This window comes from Pezoporus occidentalis, unplaced genomic scaffold (assembly GCF_034315485.1).
Source record: "Pezoporus occidentalis ecotype Australia unplaced genomic scaffold, CSIRO_AGI_Poc_V1 ctg13, whole genome shotgun sequence".
NCBI classification, from domain to species: domain Eukaryota; kingdom Metazoa; phylum Chordata; class Aves; order Psittaciformes; family Psittacidae; genus Pezoporus; species Pezoporus occidentalis.
The window spans coordinates 2456287-2477814 of record NW_026913103.1 but is presented as its reverse complement, the minus strand read 5'-3'; the positions used below and the strand labels follow the sequence as shown (position 1 = coordinate 2477814).

The 21528-nt window shown below is 37.5% G+C and overlaps 1 protein-coding gene across 2 annotated transcripts in view; it reads right to left on the bottom strand.

Annotated features, from left to right (window-relative positions):
• COL19A1 (collagen type XIX alpha 1 chain) overlaps positions 1 to 21528 on the bottom strand; it is a 183476-nt gene that overhangs the window by 130380 nt on the left and 31568 nt on the right. For both annotated transcript variants that reach the window (XM_062608143.1, XM_062608142.1), the window contains exons 6-10: positions 20892 to 21167; positions 19089 to 19169; positions 16846 to 16971; positions 16317 to 16379; positions 11775 to 11828 (exon numbers count right to left, since the gene is read on the bottom strand). In XM_062608143.1, coding sequence (XP_062464127.1) covers positions 11775 to 11828; positions 16317 to 16379; positions 16846 to 16971; positions 19089 to 19169; positions 20892 to 21167 — 600 coding nt within the window. The remainder of the gene's footprint in view (positions 1 to 11774; positions 11829 to 16316; positions 16380 to 16845; positions 16972 to 19088; positions 19170 to 20891; positions 21168 to 21528) is intronic.

Sequence of the window (21528 nt, the reverse complement as noted above, 5' to 3'; positions counted from 1 at the left end):
TGGGCAGTCTGTTCCAATGTTTGACAACCCTTTCTGTGAAGAATTTTTTCCTTCCCTGGAAAAATTTAAACCTCCTTTGGCACAATTTGAAGCGGTTTCCTCTTGACCTATTACTTCTTACTTGGGAGAAGAGACCGACACCCACTTCTCTACAACCTTTCAGGTAGCTGTAGTGAGTGAAAGGTCTCCCCCAAGACTCCTTTCTTCAGCCTGAACAAACCCAGTTCCCCCAGCTCTAAACTTGTGCTCTCAAACCTTCACCAGCTTTGTTGTTTTTCTTTGGACACACTCCAGTACTTCAATGTCTCTCTTGTACTGACGGGCAAAACTGAACACAGTATTCAAGGTACAGCCTCACCAGTGCCGAGTACAAGGGAATGATCACTTCCCTAGCTGTGTCACCTGAAGCAACACAGTAGAAAAAATTTGGAAGTGATGTTGTACTCGTGGACAACTAATTGATTTTTGTAACTATGTCTTTTCTCCCTTACAGTAGGTCAGTCAAAAGAAATTGCCTGACACACCATCTATTGATTTATTGTTAACCCAGCCATAACATGGCATTAAAGCAAATCTAAATTTATTAAAGTTTCGGCAGAAGTGGCAATTAATCTAATTGGCCTTGATAAAATATTTGAAACACAATAATGTTAAATAAAAGCTAAAACACATTATCCAATATTAATGAAATTCCAAGGTCTTTTCAAAATAACAAAATATGTTATCACTACTATATTCACCACAATAATTGGAGCCCCAAGCCTATATTAGGAAGGTAAACAGCATTGGCCAACCTCTTAGATGTCAGCGGATATTCATTAATGCAGGAATTATCATCATCATCCATTTCCAGAAACTGAAAATTCAGGAGGCAGATTCTCAGGTAATACAAATGCTGGTTTACACTAACAAATATCTGTCCCACAGACCATTAAATATGAAAAAAAAACCAAACAAAACCAAACAAACAAAGAAAAAACACTAGGAAAACCAAGGACTTAAGGTGAATCGAAAATAAACAGACCTCATATTGACTGGAATTTCTAATCTAGGAACTCACGAGTACTGTTTCTGAAATACCATGTTGTTGGTGTGCTTCTCTAACTGCAAACCTTCTATCGACTACTGATAAATAAACCAGTTCACAATACAATTTCCACTTGGAAGTTTAAGACTTTCCCAAGAAATGTATCTCCTCACTTCTAAAACAATGCCTTTTGACATTTGATGGATTTTGAAGGAAGGCTAGTATTTGGATGAAGTGGATATACCAGCTATGTTATTAGGACTCAAACAGACAATGTCTGACCTGTGAGTCTGGATCTACTGTGAGTGGATCTACTGACCTAGGATCTGATCGCTAAAGGTAAATCTCCAGGTGTACCCCATTACTGTAAATTCTGAGCAGCTTTTTGAAGAACAGTGACATCTCGGCCTAGTAGAGTTGTAACTTTTCCTTTCAGGCCCTTTTCTTAACCTCTTTGAGGGCCATTAGCCTATTCCATATACCACATCTGGGATGTCTGACCCAGAAAGCAAGCTAGTCCACTATTCAAGGGATGCAGAATCTCTGCAGGAGTTTATAATCATCCTTTCACTAAAACTGATTTTACTTAGAGAATCAACACTACTCTGACAGCCATTTCTCTGGCTCATTCCTTCCTCATTCTTCTGAGGTTCAGCAGCAGAAGTACTGCCAGTACACCATATTCTAGATGGTGGTATTTCTTCTGGCTATTTCATAGCACTGGCATTATCACCTTGTCACTGCAAAGAGCCACACATTTTTGTTAACAGTTCCTGTAGTCTCATCTTCTTCCACCTCAGGGATTTTTTTTACCAGGAAAGAAAAATGCTCAGATAAAAACATAAAGAAATGGCAAACTGGACATAGTCACTGTCACATTACACATCCCACTAGCTAAAGCTCTCAGAGTTCACATTAATCAAGGATGATTAATAAGAGCATCCTGATACTCTACTATTTCCACAGCTGGTTTTGCCAGCAGTTGCTATCATGGCACTAACAAATGCCACAAAGATCATTAATTTCTTCCACTCCCAGTTATTAAAAGAAAACAAACCCCCCAAACTGTAATTAAATAAATGGGCCACGGTTGAGACAACCTTTCTCCAATTATGCAGTGTACTGTTATGTAGCTCACAGCAAAACCAATAAGGAATAGGATTGTACACTACTTATTCTCATCTATTTAGTAGTTTCCCTCCTTCACTCTTCCCTCACGGCCTTGGGTGCTTTTCAGTCAAAACTGTATCACCTCTGGGCAGTGAATTTCTTTTACTCCAGGCTTATGTGTGCTATACTGTACAAGAAAGTCCTTCTCACATTATGGGAAGACACAGGAACACAGCGTGTAACAGCTATATGCCAGAAATCTGTCATTATCCTTCCATGCATACTCTTTAAGGGAATGTTCATTCTAAGGAGTGGACAGCTAAACAAATATTTCTTGAGATCTTACTGTCAACAGCTATAAATAAAAATGTTTTGCCTCTTCCGTTTGTAAAGGTAGCAGATTACAACTATTAAATAATTCAACTATGGATTAATTTCTCCTATTTTGTATCCTTCTTATTACAAACTAAAATAATGTTATCTTCACTTATACGGGAAAATCAGAACTGCCCTTCACAACGTAAGGGAAGCACAGTGAAAGGGGTGTTAATTCTGCAGAAAAAGCATCAGCTGACTGGCTTCCTAGTATCTGTAACAGAAAAATCTGGCTGGCGTGAGGTACTTGTTAAATACAAATCAAACACCTGTCAACCAGCTGGGCCCCGTGTGTCACTGCTGAGCCATCTGCAGAAACACACCCCGTGCCAGTTGCTTTACTTAGCATGGCCTGGGAACAAGAATCCATTAGACAGAAAGTCAACAGTGGAATTAACAGCACTTTTTCTTTTAGTGCCCTTCCACTTACTTGTTTGACTTCTTGTGTTTCTATTTTTGGGAGACTCATGCCAGAGTAACAGTGCTGACTGCTGGTTAGACAAGACTTGGCCCAGCCTCAGCGTGTCACACTGATTTAATCAATTCAGACTTGAAACATACAGTATGGATTTTAGGTGTTGATAAATACTGGATAGCAGTAGGAATTGAAAAAAAAAACAAACAAACACAATAGTCTATTTTGCAATACCTACGAAAAATCTCATGATGTGAACAAAAAGCAGTTTTTATGTCCAACAACTTGGTATCTATGAGTTAAAAAAAAACAGTTTGCATGGAATTCAGAATATAAACCCCACATTATAATTTTAAAAGTCTTTTTGGGAAGTATATTCATTGACATTAAAAATGCCCATATGAGTTGGAGTTATTTAAATAATTGTATGCATAATACATCTCATGTACCAATAAAAAGGCAAAGGACAGTTAAAAGTTAATAGGTCACGAGCCACAGCAGCTAACAGTATAATCTATAACCTCTGTATAATTTGTACTACATATAATTTTCTACCACATGAAACTAATTTTTTTTAACTCTCATGCACTACTTGTAATAAAAGCTGTTAGTCAAGGAGAAAACAATGTTATATATAAATTAAATGAAGTACAATAACAAAGGTATCCAAAATTATCCTAATATAGATTAATGATTAATCAGATCCAAAATCTAGTGTTTGAAGTCTAATATCTTAATTCCTCAAAAGTTGACAAGCAAAACTAAGCAAAATGTGTCAGACTAGCTGTACAGTGCTGCAGTACAGCGAGAAAGTTCCTTCCTCCCCAGTTAGCCATCTCCTGCAACACACCCCTACCAACTTTTCCAACACTAAGTCTTGTTATAATGGATATTTTTCTTAAAGCCATACTTTCTGATGAGATGTGAAAAGCTCAGAATATTATTTTAAACCGGACAGTCTCTAGCCCTCACTTTCTAGCTCTGAAGGAGGGAAAAATAAAATCTATATGCCACAGAAATCTCACAGAAAGAACCCAGTAAATACAATTTACTAACAATTGAAGAAGAATCCACCAGCCTGCCCCCGCCCTTTCAAAGTTATAAGGTCCTGACTGAGGCTTCTGAAACGCAATTAAGAATCCCAGAGCCAGGCAGGCTCACAGCTAGAGTATTCATGAATCTCTGATTAAGGAACAAAGAGCTGCATTTAACGACCACATTATTTAACAACTGCATTATTTCTCACTTCCACGTTACATAACACGCTAACAAAAGCCTGTCCTGCATGGCACCGTGCCACCCTCAGTTTTGCTCCCAGCAGCCCAGACCCCTAATAAAATGGATGGTGACCTCTGGTTTCTTTGGCCACACCTCACATTACAATAGTGGCTGCTGCATGCCGGAGGCCCTGTGACCGGGCAAGTTCTGGTGGTTATTACAATTTCATTGCAAATACCAAAGGGTATAACCTTCCACCCCCCACCCTTACCTCACCAGTGTCACTTGTCTGAAGTAGCCCATGGCTTTGATGCCGAGCAATGCAAGCATTTGCATCTGGTTTTCAAAACACATTTGCACTTCTGTTCTACTGAGATGTACTAATCTGACTTTGAGCAAACCACAAAGGACAGAAGACAGTGCCACGGCTTTCCTCAAATGGGCTAGCTGACAGACTGAAGCACAGTTTCGCTCTCCCCTCAAAAAGCAATGAATCTTTAATTAAAAATGAAGTCTCTGCTCACCAACAGCACACAGTCTACAGTAGTCACTAATACACCATTCCTTCCAGAATGGAAATAACACCCAAGCAGTGTCACTGCACACAAGGTAATTTAATGCCATGGAGTTTTCTATCAAGAACCAAACTGTACTGCTGTCGTTTAGCTTTAGGAATTGAAAAACCAGGGAGCTCAACAGTTCCTGGAGTTATGAACTGCAAAAATCACCTAATAAGGCAAAAATAAGTCAGCACAGCAGACAGCTCTCTGGAATCAAATTTATGATCAAAGGCTATTCAAAACACTTCCTTCTTACGCTAAGGAGAGAGCGAGAGCAAGCAAGAACTATACATGCTAAAGCTATGAAACAAGTTTTGGAAAACATAATGCTCTAAAGTGTATTTGCCAAGTAAGATTTTTAGAAATTACATATATGTATCAGACAGCTACTGAGAGATACAGCTTTCATATTCATCCACCTCTTAAAATCAGGTATGTCTTAATTATACACAAAGATATCACTGAAAACACAGAATACAAAGCTCATACCAAATCTGTTGCAGTAATAGATGGTGTCTAACTGCCTGATTTCCAACAGCCAGCAATTCTTAAACTCAAGGATTTAAACTTAGTGGTAATAAAATTTCCAATTGGAAAAGCAGTCTTTATTTTTTGAGGCTAATCTATGTACTTGTTTACCCACAAAACCCTAGTTTTTAGATATCTGCACCATATTTCATATTAAAATGCCCTTTTGGCTTTACATTCTTACAGCTCACAATTTTACTTTGAAAAGCTGTTAAATACCTTTTCCTATGTTAGCAATTATATTCTTTTTATCTCTTTTGGAGACTTCAGAATAAAGCAGTACAAGGATTTTTCAAAAGCGGCATATCTGGTAAAATTTATGTCCATACCTGACCTAAAAATACTGAAATACAACAGATTAGCAATGACAGGAGCTCAGAAATTGGGCGGCACTGAACAAAAAGACAAACTGAGTAAGATGGCTTTAAGCAGTATCTATCCAGTGCTCCACATGCATTTTTGGAAGCTTTCTCAGAGATACCGATGAGCTACTTCAGAAATATCCTAACCCCTGTCAAAGGTCTGTACAGCACATGAAATATGAAGGCACTGTGTCCAGAGATTTTTCAAGACAGCTGCAAGGAAAAGACTGCATTACTATAACCTCAACACCAGTGGCTCCTCAGATTTGTTCTTCTGAAAAGTCAGATATGCTTTGGAAAACTCTAGACAGAGTTTCCATGGTCTAGCTGGCGCTATGGGGAAAGCAGTCAATGGTCACAAGATTCTTCATGACGACACAATTTGATTTGGATGTACATTTTACAAGTTTCCAGTTGTGGATTTTATGACATAGCTGGCCCTGAAGACCTGACCCTGGAGTATGGAGGTGGGTTTTGAAAGCATCTCTGAAAGTAATTTGATGTCACATGCTATATTAGCATGCTATATATATTTTTTTTCCCCCAACTTTTAACTTAATGTATATATATTTAAATCATATTGGAAATCAAATGGACATTTCTAAGCCAAGCTTCTGAATTCAACTTCTCTAAAAAAAAAAAACAAACAAAAAAAACCAAAACCAAACCCAAAACCTTACAACGTAGCGGTTTTTAAACTCATGTTCTCAGGAACCACTAAGGGAAAGGGGAGCTCTTCCCACCAGTTAGTGCAAAGTAGACTGCATAGGAAGTGTTAACATGCCACTTTGGTGTGGCACACATACCACAAATGGTATTTACATCTTGTTTTGGAAACCCTTTCACTAATGTTTTTTTTTACCTGTACCAGGTACAAAGAGAACCCTCTTAATTACAAAAGGGTAACAGAATTTAACAAGAATAAAAGTATCAGTGCTGGGTTTCAGAGCCAGTTAAAATTGAACACAGAACACTGATAGTGGGTTTGAGAAAACTGAACTTACAGATAACCATCTCATAAAGTTAAATGAGAAAAGCACCATCATAAACAACGCAATATATTCTAGTCCTGCTACCTTCTGGCTTACAAAATGTGAGTTCATGTCACTTTGTTGGGTCCTTGCCACAAACCCTAGAACAGTTTGGTTTGGAAGGGACCTTAAAGTTCCTAGTTCCAAGTTCTTAGTTCCAAACCACCTGCTCCAGACAGAGACACCTTCCACCAGACCAGGTTGCTCAAAGCCCCGTCCAGCCTGGCCTTGAACACTGACAGGGATGAGGCAGCCACAACTTCTCTGGGCAACCTGTGCCAGTGCCTCACCACCCTCACAGGGAAGAATTTCTTCTCAATATCTAATCTAAATCTAGCCTCTTCTAGTTTAAAGCCTTCAAATTTTGTCCTGTCACTACATGGTCTTGCAAAAATCCCTCTCCAGGTTTCTTGTAGGGTCCCTTTAGGTACTGGAAGGCTGCTATAAGGTCTCCCCAGAGCCTTCTCCAGGCTGAATAACCCCAAAGTACATGCAAGTGAGCAAAAGGAACAATCCTTCTACAAATATAATCCTTTACAGATACCTACTGTATCTTCATGTAAACCCAATTCATGACTCCTGAAGTACAAATCACACTCATACAGTTGATAGAGCTCCTGAAATGTACACTCGGGGCTTTTTTTTCCCCTCTAGTCTGACTTTGAATATAAACCTAAGTTGTGTAATGATAAACATTGTTTTTATTCATATAAGTATTTCTTTCTCCTTTCAGTCTGTCTAAACTGTTTATTTTATTAATACAGTGCAGGAGCACCCATACAGTGCAGTAGCAAATGCACAGCATACTCAATATTTCCCTGCCTCTTCAGGCCTGCTGTGCAAAACCAGCTATTTTAAAAAGCTTACTCAATATATTTACTACTTTAGGCTGTCTGTTCATAACCTAGATTGTGAAAAATTAGGCAAGAAACTACAACAGTAAAGCTAAGCTATTTGAAAGTCACATATTAAAAGTCAATGGTGTCACAAGTATTTCACAAAATGTCATTTAAGAAACATAGATGCATTATTTCTATCATATGAACTGTATACAATGAACCACCACAAAGCAATCACTGTGGAGGCTTGGATAAAGGGGAACACACAAAACCAGTTTACTTTGGTAAGTCTTCTGAATTTTATGAATTGCATTTCTGGCTACATTGGTTTTATTTTTCAGAACGTAGTGACCGAGGAAGAAGAAAAAGTATTTTCATAATAGGAAAATATGGCCAAATATGGGCTGGCCAAGAACAGAGCCAATTACTCACCTTAAGCAGCTTGAGTCCTTTGAGCCTTGCTGCCATCCACGCATTCTCAGAAGCTTAAAAGCTTTTCAGCTAGCAGGACCCATATAACACCCATGAGCCATAACTCGGCAAGAGGCTTAGTACTTTGTATTAAAGTATATGCCATGGTGGCACCCTCTCTCTCAGGAGCAGGAACTATCCCACTAAACTTTTAAGTACACAGAGTTCACCCAACCCTAAAATGTGATATGTCAAAACAATTGAGTGATGCATCTTGACTGCCAAGGCACCACAGACCAGCAAAAAAAAAACAAACCCACCCAACCCCAAAGAAGACTACAACACCTAGCATCCAGGACATAAACTTTTAATCATAAACAATTCATTGTCATGGCATTATAGGCCCAGAAGCAAAGGGAAGGAAAGGATTTGAGATATTCAAGTGTCAGCTGAGTGACACAAGAAGTGCAGGTAACAGAACTAATCAAGTCTACAGAAACAGGCCTTCTAATAATCAAGCTGATCTCATTCTAAGGTAAACTTCTAAAATAGGTCAAATGAACTGATATTGTTGCTTACTCATAGCAACCTGAGTGAGATCTGCAATGTATTTACTCTCTCAACCTTTCCCCAAGGAATGGTGGACCATTTCCCCAAAGGAATATTGCAGTGGACAGGTTTTGGGTGGATCAAAAAGAATGCCTCTGCTCTCTGAAGCCTCAAACTGCATCTACATAACAAATAATTGTATTGTTTCTTTTTTCTTTTTCCTGTTTCTAACTAGTGACTCGGGGCAGATCTGCACAAAGCTCAGACAGACACAGTGCAGAAAAACATAAAAATAGCCATATCAGTCAAACAAATATAACATCTCCAACAAATGATAATGGATACTGAAGGGTTTAAGAGGATAAACAAACATAAGTAACTCCAGAAAATGCTCTCCCAGCATAGCACAGTCTGTACCTCAACTTCCTGAAAAGTAGGCTACGCCTTTGTATGTAACAGTGCTTGAAGCATTTTTATTCTTTTGCTTTATTCAGTTGTCATAGAATCCATGTACATTGTTATCATCCAGAACCTCCCAGAAAAAGGAGCACAAAAATAACAGACACACAAAAGTTTACACAACTCTTGATGCATCAACTGAGAGACAGAACATGTTAACACCATTCACAACACAAGGAAAACAAAGCAATTCTACCTCCAGAAAGGAGCTAGTAATTCCACACGGCACTGTACTACTCTGCAGAGACATGACAACTCTGGCTAGCAGAAGCTGGGTGGCTGGATCTCAGTTTCCTCATCTAGATATGCTTATCCAAAATATTTTGCCTTTTCTTTCTTTCTTTTTCTTTTTTTCTTCTAAGCAGCTTTTGGGTTTGCCAGTTTCAGATTCCACAGTAATTTATTTTAAATTTGCAACAATTGCATGGCTTTTATGTAGTCTGAATTAAAAGCGTTACGATCTTCAGGAAAAGTACAGTGCCTTGATATTAAATATGATCTGACTGTTGAGCCTTACATAAACCAACAGAAGCTTTGGGATTTGGTCTGACAGTGAATCTGCAAGGCGCTAAGCAAAAAAAACCAAACAGTATTAACCATGGAAACTGTAATAACTTGCATGGGAAAAGCAGTTTAGCTTAGTAACTTTAAAGAATGGTAACATCAGAGAAGGAGCTACAGAAAGAGACAAGGGAAAACAAAGCTTCATTCTAGATCAATCTCATTCAATTTACAATGTTTTACAATAACTCCTTCCACTAATTCACATCTGGGAGCACAAGAAAGTAAAAGCTGTCTGTCTGGATCAAATTGACGGTTTCTCTAGTCAAGTATATGACTACAGTTGTAGCAACAACAGATGCCTACAAAAAAGTATAACCACAGGGCAACCATAAAGACTTCTCCAGTGGGTTTCCCAGACTTCAGTGTCTTGGAGCTCAAGAACTTTCAGACAAGCAGCAGTGTCTGTCTGACACACTCCATGGGTTTTTCTTCTATCAACTTTCTAATAAATTTTCAGACTGATCAAACCCTCTGGCAGAGTGTTCAAACTGTAGTCATATAATAGGAAGAACAAACCCTTTCTAACCTTTATGAACTTGCTATCAGACAGGTTTGATGCCCCAGTTCACACACAGAAAAGGAGAGTAAAATAAATAAATAGATTCCTATTAGTCTTTTCTGTTCCATTCATGATTGTACAGAGCACAGAACAGGACATATTTCACATCAGTTGTGCCTGAGAATCAAGTCGAAGTCCACCTTAACTGGAAGATGCCCAATGCTCTTTGTTACTCTTGTTACCTCCTCTGGATCTTTTCCAGTAGTATTTGATCTCCTAGAGATGTGGGAACCAGAACCCCTTACATCATTCAAGATTCAGCCCAATACAGTTTCATTATATGACATTAAGATGCTTTTGCTTTGCTCCCTATCCTCTTTCTAATCATTCCTAAATTCCTTTTATTTGACTAGTACTTAACAGTGAACATAGATTTTCATTGATCTGTAATTCCAAGTAATAGCTAGTCCCATCTGACACGAAATATGTAAAGTTTGCTTTATTTTTCTTCTTCATTTGCTCTTTAGTATTACTTTCTCTGAGTTTTACATTCCACTCTATGATTCAGTACCTCAACATTGCAGAGTCCTTTGAACATCTTTGCAGCCTGCTCTCAATTTTTATTTTAACTCAACTCTCTGGTAATATTATATGTCTAACTCCTATTTTAACAAAACACAATTTGAGAAAGAAATACTGAGTAAAAGACAGTTTCATATCTTGTTAATTACAGATTTTAAACGTGACAGTTGAAGTGAAACTCTGCTTCTTTCAGTATTTAGAAATCTGGGTAATTACAAAATAAACCAAACCCTCACACCATTACTAAAATGTTGCATATACATGAAAGCAGCATATCAATCAATAAAGTGCAATACTGAAATGCAGAGCCTCTCACAGCAACAGCTCCTTTTAAAAGGCTTACTTGTTTTTGGCACTGAAAGGGCAGAAACTTGAAGTACACAATGAAAAAGAACCAGAATTGAGGGTTGAGGACTAAAATCCTGACAGTAAAAAAACTGAATAAATAAATAAATGATTAAATAAATAAATTAGTGATGCACTAACACAGGCATCTGGAGAGTTTCCATTTATGTATCAACTGACTTCCATGTCTAAACAGAAAATCTAATATTATTTCAACTGTTACTATGGAACAGAAGAAAAGTCACAAGAGATCAAATAATTAGAAACTCTAGCAACACACTGTTTCCTCAATGTTATGAGGGCTATTATATGGAAGATGGCTGGTATTAGGCTAGTAGACCTCCTCCAGTACAGGCAACTAACTCTGAACTCAATAAACAGGCATAACTGCCTTAATTTAAACACTGTATTCCAAAAGGAAGTGAAACTTAGCATCTTGAATACACAGGTATTGAATAACCATGCTTTCATAGCCATGGCTATTCTCTTGTCTTTGCTTAGCTCCCAATGGTGTTTACCTCCAAGCTCTACCAAGTGGACTGTTAAGAGCATAAGAGCTTTTCCTAAACTTACAGATCACAAACTGCACAATGGAACAAGTAGCTTCTTTTGGTTCTGTATATCCACCCCATCCCATTCCTTCCTGAAAACGAACAAACAAACAAAAAAAAGCCCAACATAAAGCAAGGACATCTGTAGACCATATTACTCGCCTGAGCAGCTTTTTCAGTGTGTTACAAAACCATGGCAGTGCAGGTAAGAGAACTTCATGTTCTAACAGAAGTGCTCTATCTTCCCATTTCTATCTTTCCCATTTCCCATTTCACAATTACAGATAAGCCACTGACATAATGAACACTTCCCATGACTCAATTTACATACCAATACATGCAAACATACCTTTTCACCAGGAAAACCAGGAACACCATCCTGTCCTTTTACTCCCATTTCACCCTACAAAACAAATCATTCAGTTAGAAGTTCTAAAGACTTCTGAGATTAACAACTACTCAGGTTGTATCTGATTCAACAGAAAAGCATCTTCTATTCTGCTACCCTGCTTTTGTCATGCTTAGTAATAAAACCACTGTTGAGGAGGATGCTTTACATGTAACAATAAAATCAGACAAAATAAATACATTTTAAAACACCTGTAATGTCAATTAAGATCCTCATGTGACAAATATTTACCCATGCACATTTCCACAGAAAGCAGGTCTACTGATTTTAAGGGAATTTACTGTGACAGCATAGTTAAGCCAAGTGGCTCCATTTTCACCTTACTGAGTGTGTTTTATACTGAGAAAGCTCAACATATAATACAGGTTTGTTTTGTCTAAATGTAATTTTTAAAAGACACTCTCTAAACTCAGCTCCTCTCTCCCTCCCTTTTATCCCCTCAGAGAAACCAAACGTAAGCAATCTATGAGAAAATTTCAGTTTTAAGAGACATGACCAACTGATCTGGAGAGGTATGGAAGACATCAGCAGCTGCAAACTAGACCATGAGTCCTAAAAATTGATGAAGAGAAGATCAAACATAGAATTTTTGCTTAATAATGTCAACTATAAATTTTAAATTTATACTTTTTATATTTAAAATTGATTTTATAGATTTAAAATTAATAAATTGTATATGTTAAAATCAAAATCATGTGGACATTAGAGGTGAAAGCACTGAAACCATATTATAGTCTTCCTTTAAAAACAAAACATTAGGTTTGTCTACTTGCATCAAGACAACAACACTCTCTAGCAAACAGAGCCATAACACATGAGCTAAGTAAATCAATCAAAATGAACTCCTGGGTGCAGAGTACTATTCCAGCCATAAGTCTAAACCACTCAGACACAATGATGTTCTAGAGGAGTGTACCACCCATCTCCTATGTCCTTTTTATTCAAACACTGGAATGGTCCTTAACTCTACCACAAAAGCAGAATGAAATCCTGTGTGTGCACAAACAGCCTGAACTCACTGGCATTATGAGAGATAAAGCAGCAGGACTGGCCCCTGGTTACCTTATCTAATCACCCACAGAGTGACTCTCTTATCTCTGCACACTCTGTTCCCTTATGCCACTTGCCAGTATTTTAATAGACCAGAATCACTTTGTTCCATTCAGCAGTGTTTTTTTGTATACTGTGTAGTCTAAAATTACACAGCCTGCTACATGCCAGGAAGCCTTTACCATATATGACTTACTACCCAATTAACCAAGGTATGTTTACACTTCTTTTCCACTAACTGCAGATAGACTCCCCACCTTGAAGACAATTACTTTCCACTGCAAATTAGATCATAAAATTATGTTTCTATCTTGTAATTGTGACTTTAATAGCCACAGTCTGAAAGGTTTTAGTTTTTCGTGCTTTTATTTCATCTCAGCCTGGAGAAGAGAAGGCTGCTTGGAGACCTCATAGCAACCTTCCAGTATCTGAAGGGGGCCTATAGGGATGATGGGGACAGACTCTTCATTAGGGACTGTAGTGATAGGACAAGCGGCAATGGGTTAAAACTTAAACAGTGGAAGTTTAGATTGGATATAAGGAAGAAATTCTTTAGTGTGAGGGTGGTGAGGCACTGGAATGGGTTGCCCAGGGAAGCTGTGAATGCTCCAACCCTGGCGGTGTTCAAGGCCAGGTTGGACAGAGCCTGGGTGACATGGCTTAGTGTGAGCTGTCCCTGCCCATGGCAGAGGGGTTGGAACTTGATGATCTTAAGGTCCTTTCCAACCTTAACTATTCTGTGATTCTATTCAGTGAGTTTAGAGATCACATGCGGTATGTTGTACAACCTATAACAGTATTCACATTTGCATTTTTAAGGATTTTTTTATGCCTCCCCCCCTTTTGTTTTGTTTCATAGCATTTCCTCTGCTTCTGCAGATCTCAAAGTCCTTCACAAAAGTGAAAAAGTATCCCTTTTTCTATCTTACATAATAGATGTCGAAAGTATAGAAATGAGACGGAAAAAACAAGATTCCTGACCATTCAGCCTCTATCTTCCCCTTAATAAATCTCTTTTACACCTGAACAAGAGTATTCTAACTCCCAACACACACTGCAGTTGAACTTAATAAATTCATGTAAACAAATTAGCAAGAATGGGAATGCAGGATCACATTAACTTGGAACTACCAAAGCAAACAGAAATATATGCTGTCAGACAAAAAAAACTTATGAGCTGCTGAACATTAGCAATTCAAGTGCTGGCATTTATAGGTTATGAAGCACACTCAGTGTAACCACATACAAAGGTAATACCATGAGCTGTAAGCCTACTGTTAGGATTTACTACCAAGAGTACCAATGAAAATCCTTTTCAACCGAGTACAAGGTACTTATAGAATAAAATATTTAAGACATAGCACATTTTCCAGGAGGTGATTTCTTGCAAGCAATAGGATGACTCCTATATTTTTAACAATGTTTATTTTGGTAAGTTCATAAGCAGACTGGGTGGAAATTCTGCAGGCTGAAAAAAAAAACAACCAAAAACATTGCTCCTATCAATTTTCCATAAAGCCAAACTAAATTCTTAAAAAAGAGATTGCAGACAGCAAACATGTTTCCTTCCAGTGATTCCAATCATCCTTTTCTCTGAAGTGGAAACAATTTTGCATATCTGAGACCACCTGCAGTAGTACACTTGCGATCATTTTTTTACATTAATGATTCAGGGAGTTTCAAAAGCACTTGATCTTTACCTCTTTGCACCCTATAGCCTTTACTCAACACACCCGTCCCAGAACTAGAAATTATATGCTAGCAGCAGACAAAATACACAGTACCTTGATTCCTATACCACACCTTGCTATTAGTCATGCTAAGAAGAGATAGCCTAAAGCCAAATGCGGTGATAGAATGACAAAGTGATAATTATTTAAGAAATTACAGTCCTTTCTCATGTAACACCCCCCACCCCCCAAAATTAAGAAAGTATTTTATTTAAAGTATTGTCTCTTAAATTGCAAATCTGTTTAAAATACATGTACTTTGTGATATGGAATGGGATTAACTTGATACAATATTTAATCTAGAAAACAGTCCACAAGGAATTTTGGGAGTAGGAAAATATTCTCAGCAGGGTTCTGTACTAACCAGGTACAGGTAATGATTTTAATACTAAGATAAAAGCAAATGCCCTTAATAAACAGAAAGAATCACATTAACATGGCCTAGAGCACACACTGCTAGAGTACTGCATTACAACATTGCTCTTGCCTACAATGGGGATGTATTAGATCAGATGAGTGACCTACATCAGTTGTCAAAACACGTTTTAACCAAAATCAGTTTGGGTTTTGTAAGTTTTGATTAAGTAAGTTTTCATTAGTTTTCATCTCTGCACAGTTATATGTGCCATAACTAGCATCCACGATGACAGGTAAAAGAAATGTGTCGTATTATCAAGAAAGAAGCAACAGTGCACTCTGAAGAGAGTTGTTCCCAGCAGACAGTGTACTGGCAAGGTTTCTGTAAGTGGTAAAGTGGAAGATGAAAGAGGTGATGTAGAGATTTCATCCTTTATATGAGATCTGTCATCTGAATGATTAATGTCAGAGGCAGTCCCCGTGAGAAATTTTGTCAGTTAAAAATTTAAAAAAAATAGATACGCAGACAGGCAAGCGGTTCTCATGGTTATAAAATGGTGATAGAAGTATTCAGACATGGGGCAAAAAAATCATTAGGAACTTTTAGTTGATGAATACAATAAATCCAATTCAGAGAGTTTGCCAAGAGTGAGAAAGAAAACTCATTCCAAAGGTGGCACTACTCCACAGTTTCCCAGGCACTGGGGGAGAAGCAGGGAGTATATAGCCCAGGAAGTATCCAGTAGAAGCTGCTGGTTGGGTGCTGACCTGGCAGTGCTGGGGCACAGCCTTGATGTGGCCTGAGCTGGGTACCACTGGTTTAACTTCTCCTCTCTAAGTTTAAAAGTCAGTTCACTCTCTCTTCACAATTAAGAAAGTTTCAGTTAAGAGTCGTATCAAAGAATATACAGTGCTGAGGTCAGATGAGTGAATTCAAATCCTCCTATTAACGACTGCAAGGATAAATCCACCACACAGGATTCTCTCCAGCAGCAGTGACATCCACACATAATATGGGAAAATCCTTATCACAGATGACATACACAGCTTCTCTGGTTTTGCTAATGGGAAAAGACAACAGGTCATGCTAACAGGGTTGGGTAGATGTGTGCTTCACAGGCAGGTATACTGTGTTCCATGGAGTTGATGAGGGGACCCCAAAGTGAGACCAGATGTAGGCTGCCCAGCAGAAAGCCCATATGCAAAACCAGAGATTGATAGATACAGAATTTAGCCTGTGTACAGGGATATTCTTTTAGGGAATAACAAAATCCATACTTTCTATTTAAGAAGGATAAGCCAAAGATAAAGACTTGAAAGAGAGAGTCAACTGATATTTTTTTACCTTTTCACCTTTATGTCCTTTGTTGCCTGGCAAACCAGCTACTCCCGGCAATCCTGCTTCTCCCTGATTTGAGAAGAAATAAATTAAAAAAAAAAAAAAAATCATCAAAGCAGCAGATCCAAAATTTGGTTTGGTTTCCTTCTCTTTATCACAAAAGCCTAACAAAGCAAATGACTCAGAATAAATATAGCTCAGGAGAAGGATCTTAAAAAAAAAACAACAGCATTACGTAGGAAATAATTTATTCTCAAGTAAAAACATTTACACTAAATATAGTGCCTGAATATAATTCTAATTTTTACCATGGATCTTTTTTGGGTGTGTATTTGTACACGTAAATCTACAATGTACTGTTCCTTATCTGGGAAATACAGCATAAGTACATTACAACCCTACAAACCTGTAAAGTATTTTTCATAGCTACAAAATCAAAACAAACATTTTTTTTTAATACCTATCAGGATTAAACAGCATGATGCACTAAAAAGCAATAGAAAAACTTTATTTGGAAATAAACATTTCCTTTTACTTTATTTGGAAAGCAGTGGCATCTCTCTCTCGATTCCTGCTGTATCCCTGGAAGCATGTATATTTTGCTGGCATGAACAGTCACTGGTGATGAAGTCGTAGCAAGAAGTCTCTCCTCATGTGAGCACTAAAATAAAAAGAAGATTTTTCTGATTTTTTTGTGCACTTTGGTTAATACAGAAATACCACCTGAGCTCTATTTTTAAGTTACTTTCTGGTTTAATACTCCTGTACACACCATATTACAGAAAAGCCACAACCATTGCCAAACAGAGGAAAAAGCTGTAGTAAAATAAATTCCAGACATGGTGATTCTTCTGTAGTAAAATCAACGCCAGGTAAAACTAACCTGACTATCATACTTCCTTCTTCCAAAAGAGCTTGGACAGTCTCTGGGAAAATGAATTCTCCCAAAATTAGAAGTAGTGAAGCAGAATATCCCCATGGAGAAAAAAAAAACAGACCGTACATATCAGTCTCATCCCATCCTCCACCTCTTACCCCAAAATGTAAAATGGCAGAGTGTGTGTGAGGGAAAATTCTGTAGTATTTTCATAATGAGATACTTCAGGCATGAAAAATTTGGAAACAAACAAAAAGCCCTGAAGCCAATATGCACCTGTCTTTAACTCATAAGAGATGAGTCAACCTGATGATACACTACAGGACAAGTCAACAGAACCTGATAAACTTCAGCAGCTCAAGATGCAATGAGGTCTGCTGTGAACCTTCTGTCAAAGAAATTCCAACAGGATTTACATCTTAATGTAGAAATTTGTATTCAAGGATAAATTATTTCCTTTAAATTACTGAAAATGTAGCCCTTACAACTGGTAAGGAAATAAGGAAAAAATAAATTAGAAAATGTAATGGTGGTTTCAGTATGAAAGTCATTAACAATTAGCCCACCATTTTTTACATCTTCAACAGAAGACATACAAATGAAGCCAATGGTGCTCTTGGCGACATAGTTGAATGAACGTTTTAAATGCTATTAACAAAACTTATGAACCTTTTTGTGTTCATATATAATAAGGGCTTGCTTTGGTTTTAGTTTTTGATATTTTGGCATAACTGCTAAATAAACTGTATTTTGACGCATAAAGCAGGACCTACAGAACAAAATCCATCATTTCACCTATCCATAAGGTTATACATTCAAGAGAAACCTTGCACTTAGAATAAGGAATCTATTTTGAAATATATTTGAACAATAAAGTATTCTTTCAAGCCAAATTTCTCTTGATAAATTAGATCCAGCCTCCTCCATGCTTCTGAGCACCTATCAGCTGTCAGTTCCCACAAAGCCTTCTGCTTTTCTGTTCTTGGGCAACTTTCTACCTCCATTGCTGGTGCCCTTTTTCTCCCATCTCTTTGTAGATGGAATCAATTAGTCCTTCTGTATGCTCTGTTTGTGTTTTTTTTGCTGACTGCAGGCTGGGTGGTGATGGTATTGCTTGCTATCTCAGAGGAGCCTGCTCTTAAGGGCTATTCATAATGAGCAGACCAATTATTTCACCGTATTTTCTTTTGGAAGTTGTCTTTGTTAGTTTGTTTGGGTTTTCTTCCTCTAAATAGACTTGGTTCAGCAGAACAATTACATCTGCAACTTCAAGCATTTCTGTAGATCTAGTGCCACCCAATTTACACTGATTCTGCCTATCAAAACAAAAAGGAATAGTGAATCCTTCAAAATAAATCAATGTTTTTCTTTTTTTAAACAATATATACATCTCAGCATGTGTGTTATAGAGAAGAAAGTATTTGCCAATTACAAACCACCCATTTATCCACATTAGAGTACTGAAATAAGGGACACACCCTCAACACCTTCATATTTTTCTTCCTTTCCACAGTCATGGAGACTCTTTCATGGGCTTTGTTTATCATCTGTAATGCTTCATTAGATGCAACTGTTACTGAAATGGCCTCTGTTATTTGAAGCCATCCTCAGGTCATCACAGTGATTTGTTTCCTATTCTCTGAGACTTCCTCAGTTACTAGCTACGTATCAATCAATGTTAAGAAATTCAATTAAAAAGCACTAGCAGCACCTAGTGCCTTTTACTGAAGTTCCACTGTGCCATTTAGTCAGGCAGCAAGAAACAATGTACCGTTACTCCAGATACAGAATTAATTTCTAAAAGGTAATTAATCTAATACTTCTATTGAAATGTCTATACAACACTTTAATAAGGAACAACAAAGCAATTCCTTTGCATAAATATTTGCATTTTAACTTACCAGATCAGCAGATATTTCACAACACGTATCTTCTGTTGCAAATTTTGGATTACAATAGATTGTTAAGTGGTGAAGTTCAATCTATTAAGAGATATAAAACAGATTAATATGAGATGTAAAAATCATGAGTTACAGTACGCATTTTCTTATCTTGGTATAGTAAACCTTCTCTCTGAAACACTGCAAATTTCTTAAATGAAGTAAAAGAGACAAATCCATTAAAAGTACACACCTGCTCACTTAAGGACAAATTATGCAGTACGTTACTTTGATGTAAATCACATTTTATATTTAATTTATCTTCATTAAGTTGCATCCCTCTGTACTGCTCTTGCTATGCTACACAGGCATTTGAGCCCTCTAGATATCCTACACAAGACTTCTCAGGAAGGTAGTTTTCTCCTTCAGTGAACTAGAGTAAAGGTTTGATAAGCTCTATCTCGCGTCCATCTTCTATCACTTTGGACAAGACGTTTGCCTGGACCTTATCGCTATATCACCTGACAAGCAAAAATCACAAATTCTATACATAAAGCTTCTGTTTCAGAGATTTGGGGTGGACTGTGGAGATGAATGGCATTTAATTTTAACTAGATAATCTTGGCCTCCTATGCCTCTTTCTGTAGTTGGTTTGCATCCTTTGTTTCTCTCCATTGCACTTGGTTTTGAGAAGAATGACCTAGTACAGGAGCCTTCATCAGCTTTGTACCCATAATGTGTTCCTGCAAACTTGGAAATCCCAGTGGACAACTTCCACTCAGAATCATCCAGCCTTTGCCATGCAACCACCACAAGATAAAAAAAATCTGCTCCTCCTCCTACCTGCTACTTGGAAAGGAGGAGATGGTACATGCATTTCAAATAAAGTTGAATTCGATCTTAGAAAACAAAATAAAGCATAAGCTTGGACCCATGAAATAAGAGCTCCGTGTCCAGGGCAAAATATTCCATGCCTCACAGAACTTATTTCTCCCACAATGCTACCTTGCATTTACAATGTGCCATTTTCATCTGGAACTCTACAGTGTCCGTAACACAGCTGAAACTTTCAGATGGTCACTATAAACTCTGAGCCAGATGCTTTCAACATGGTAGCTGGATGTTAGCAGACTTAAACTGACATTCCTGGAGCTTTCAAATTAATTGCTGTGAGCTCTCTGAAGAAGGAAACAGAGGAGAACATCTCTGGGACACACCACCACCCACAATATTATGGGGTTGCCTTAGATAATTTTTGTACCAATGGCTGCAAGAAACATGCCTCCAGCCACTTCCTGAATCCCTCCCATTATGAGGAGAGACTGACAGCTATGAACAATGTGCCCCTATTCCTACATAGCTGAATTACCATGGAATGTGATACAATCTTGATAGAGAGGTAATCCTTAATATTTTTGTGTCTCCCCTTTACTAAAGAGAAAGCAAGTCTAACAGATGACTGACACAGAATTCTAAATAATCTCATAATAATTGAAAAAAAAATTACCACTGAAAATTATCTCTAAATGTAGTAATAATATGCCTACAGCAACTATGTGGCTCTTATTCCAAAGCAAATACAGAAGCACAGACTCCTGAAACCAGAACTGAGTTTTTTTAGTTACTTCGGTAACAGGTTTGCCTTAGCAAATACTATAACACTGACTATTGTTTAAAGAAAAAGACTTAAGGACTTCAAGAATACACACTCAGAATTAATAGCGAATTTTGAATCTTTTATCTACATAATTCTTTACAATTGTGTTAACAGAAGCATGGCTAAAACATGGTATCAAGTTATCTCATTTTCCTTTCACTACTCACATCTACAGGCTTATCATCTGCAGCACGAGAAGCAATCAGAGTCCTTCCCTGCAGGTCAATGTTGAATTTTTCATCAGTCTGCTTTCTCTCAATTAAATTACAATCCAAATATAGGGAAATGATCCCTGACTGGATGTTGATACCAAGTTTATGCCACTGACGATCAAACAATGGATAAATTTCTCGACTCTTAAAAGTGTAGTGCAGTATATTTCCCTGAGCAGATTTGGTCATATACTCCACAACCTTTTTTATACCATCCAGAAGGACAGAGATCTGAAAAGAAAAGAAAAGAAGTGGTCATTTAAAAGTTACAAATATAAGATTCAAACACATATATAAACTTTGTATAATAAAAATACTTCCAACTATATAGACTGGGCAAGAACTATGTTTTGAAGCTTTCTAATATTTAGCTTTGTAAATACGTATCAGCTACAAATCATAGGATGCCTATTATCCTTAGTTTGCAGTCTTGATTCATTTTGTTGCGTATTTGCCATTCCTATGATAAATGATCAATTATTTCAGAGCAGTCTTACTATTCTATATAAACTGTAGCTAAACCCAGTGGTGAAACATCCAAGTTTCTAAGTTATAATTGCCATTTTACATGGGAACAAAAAAGAAACTTAAT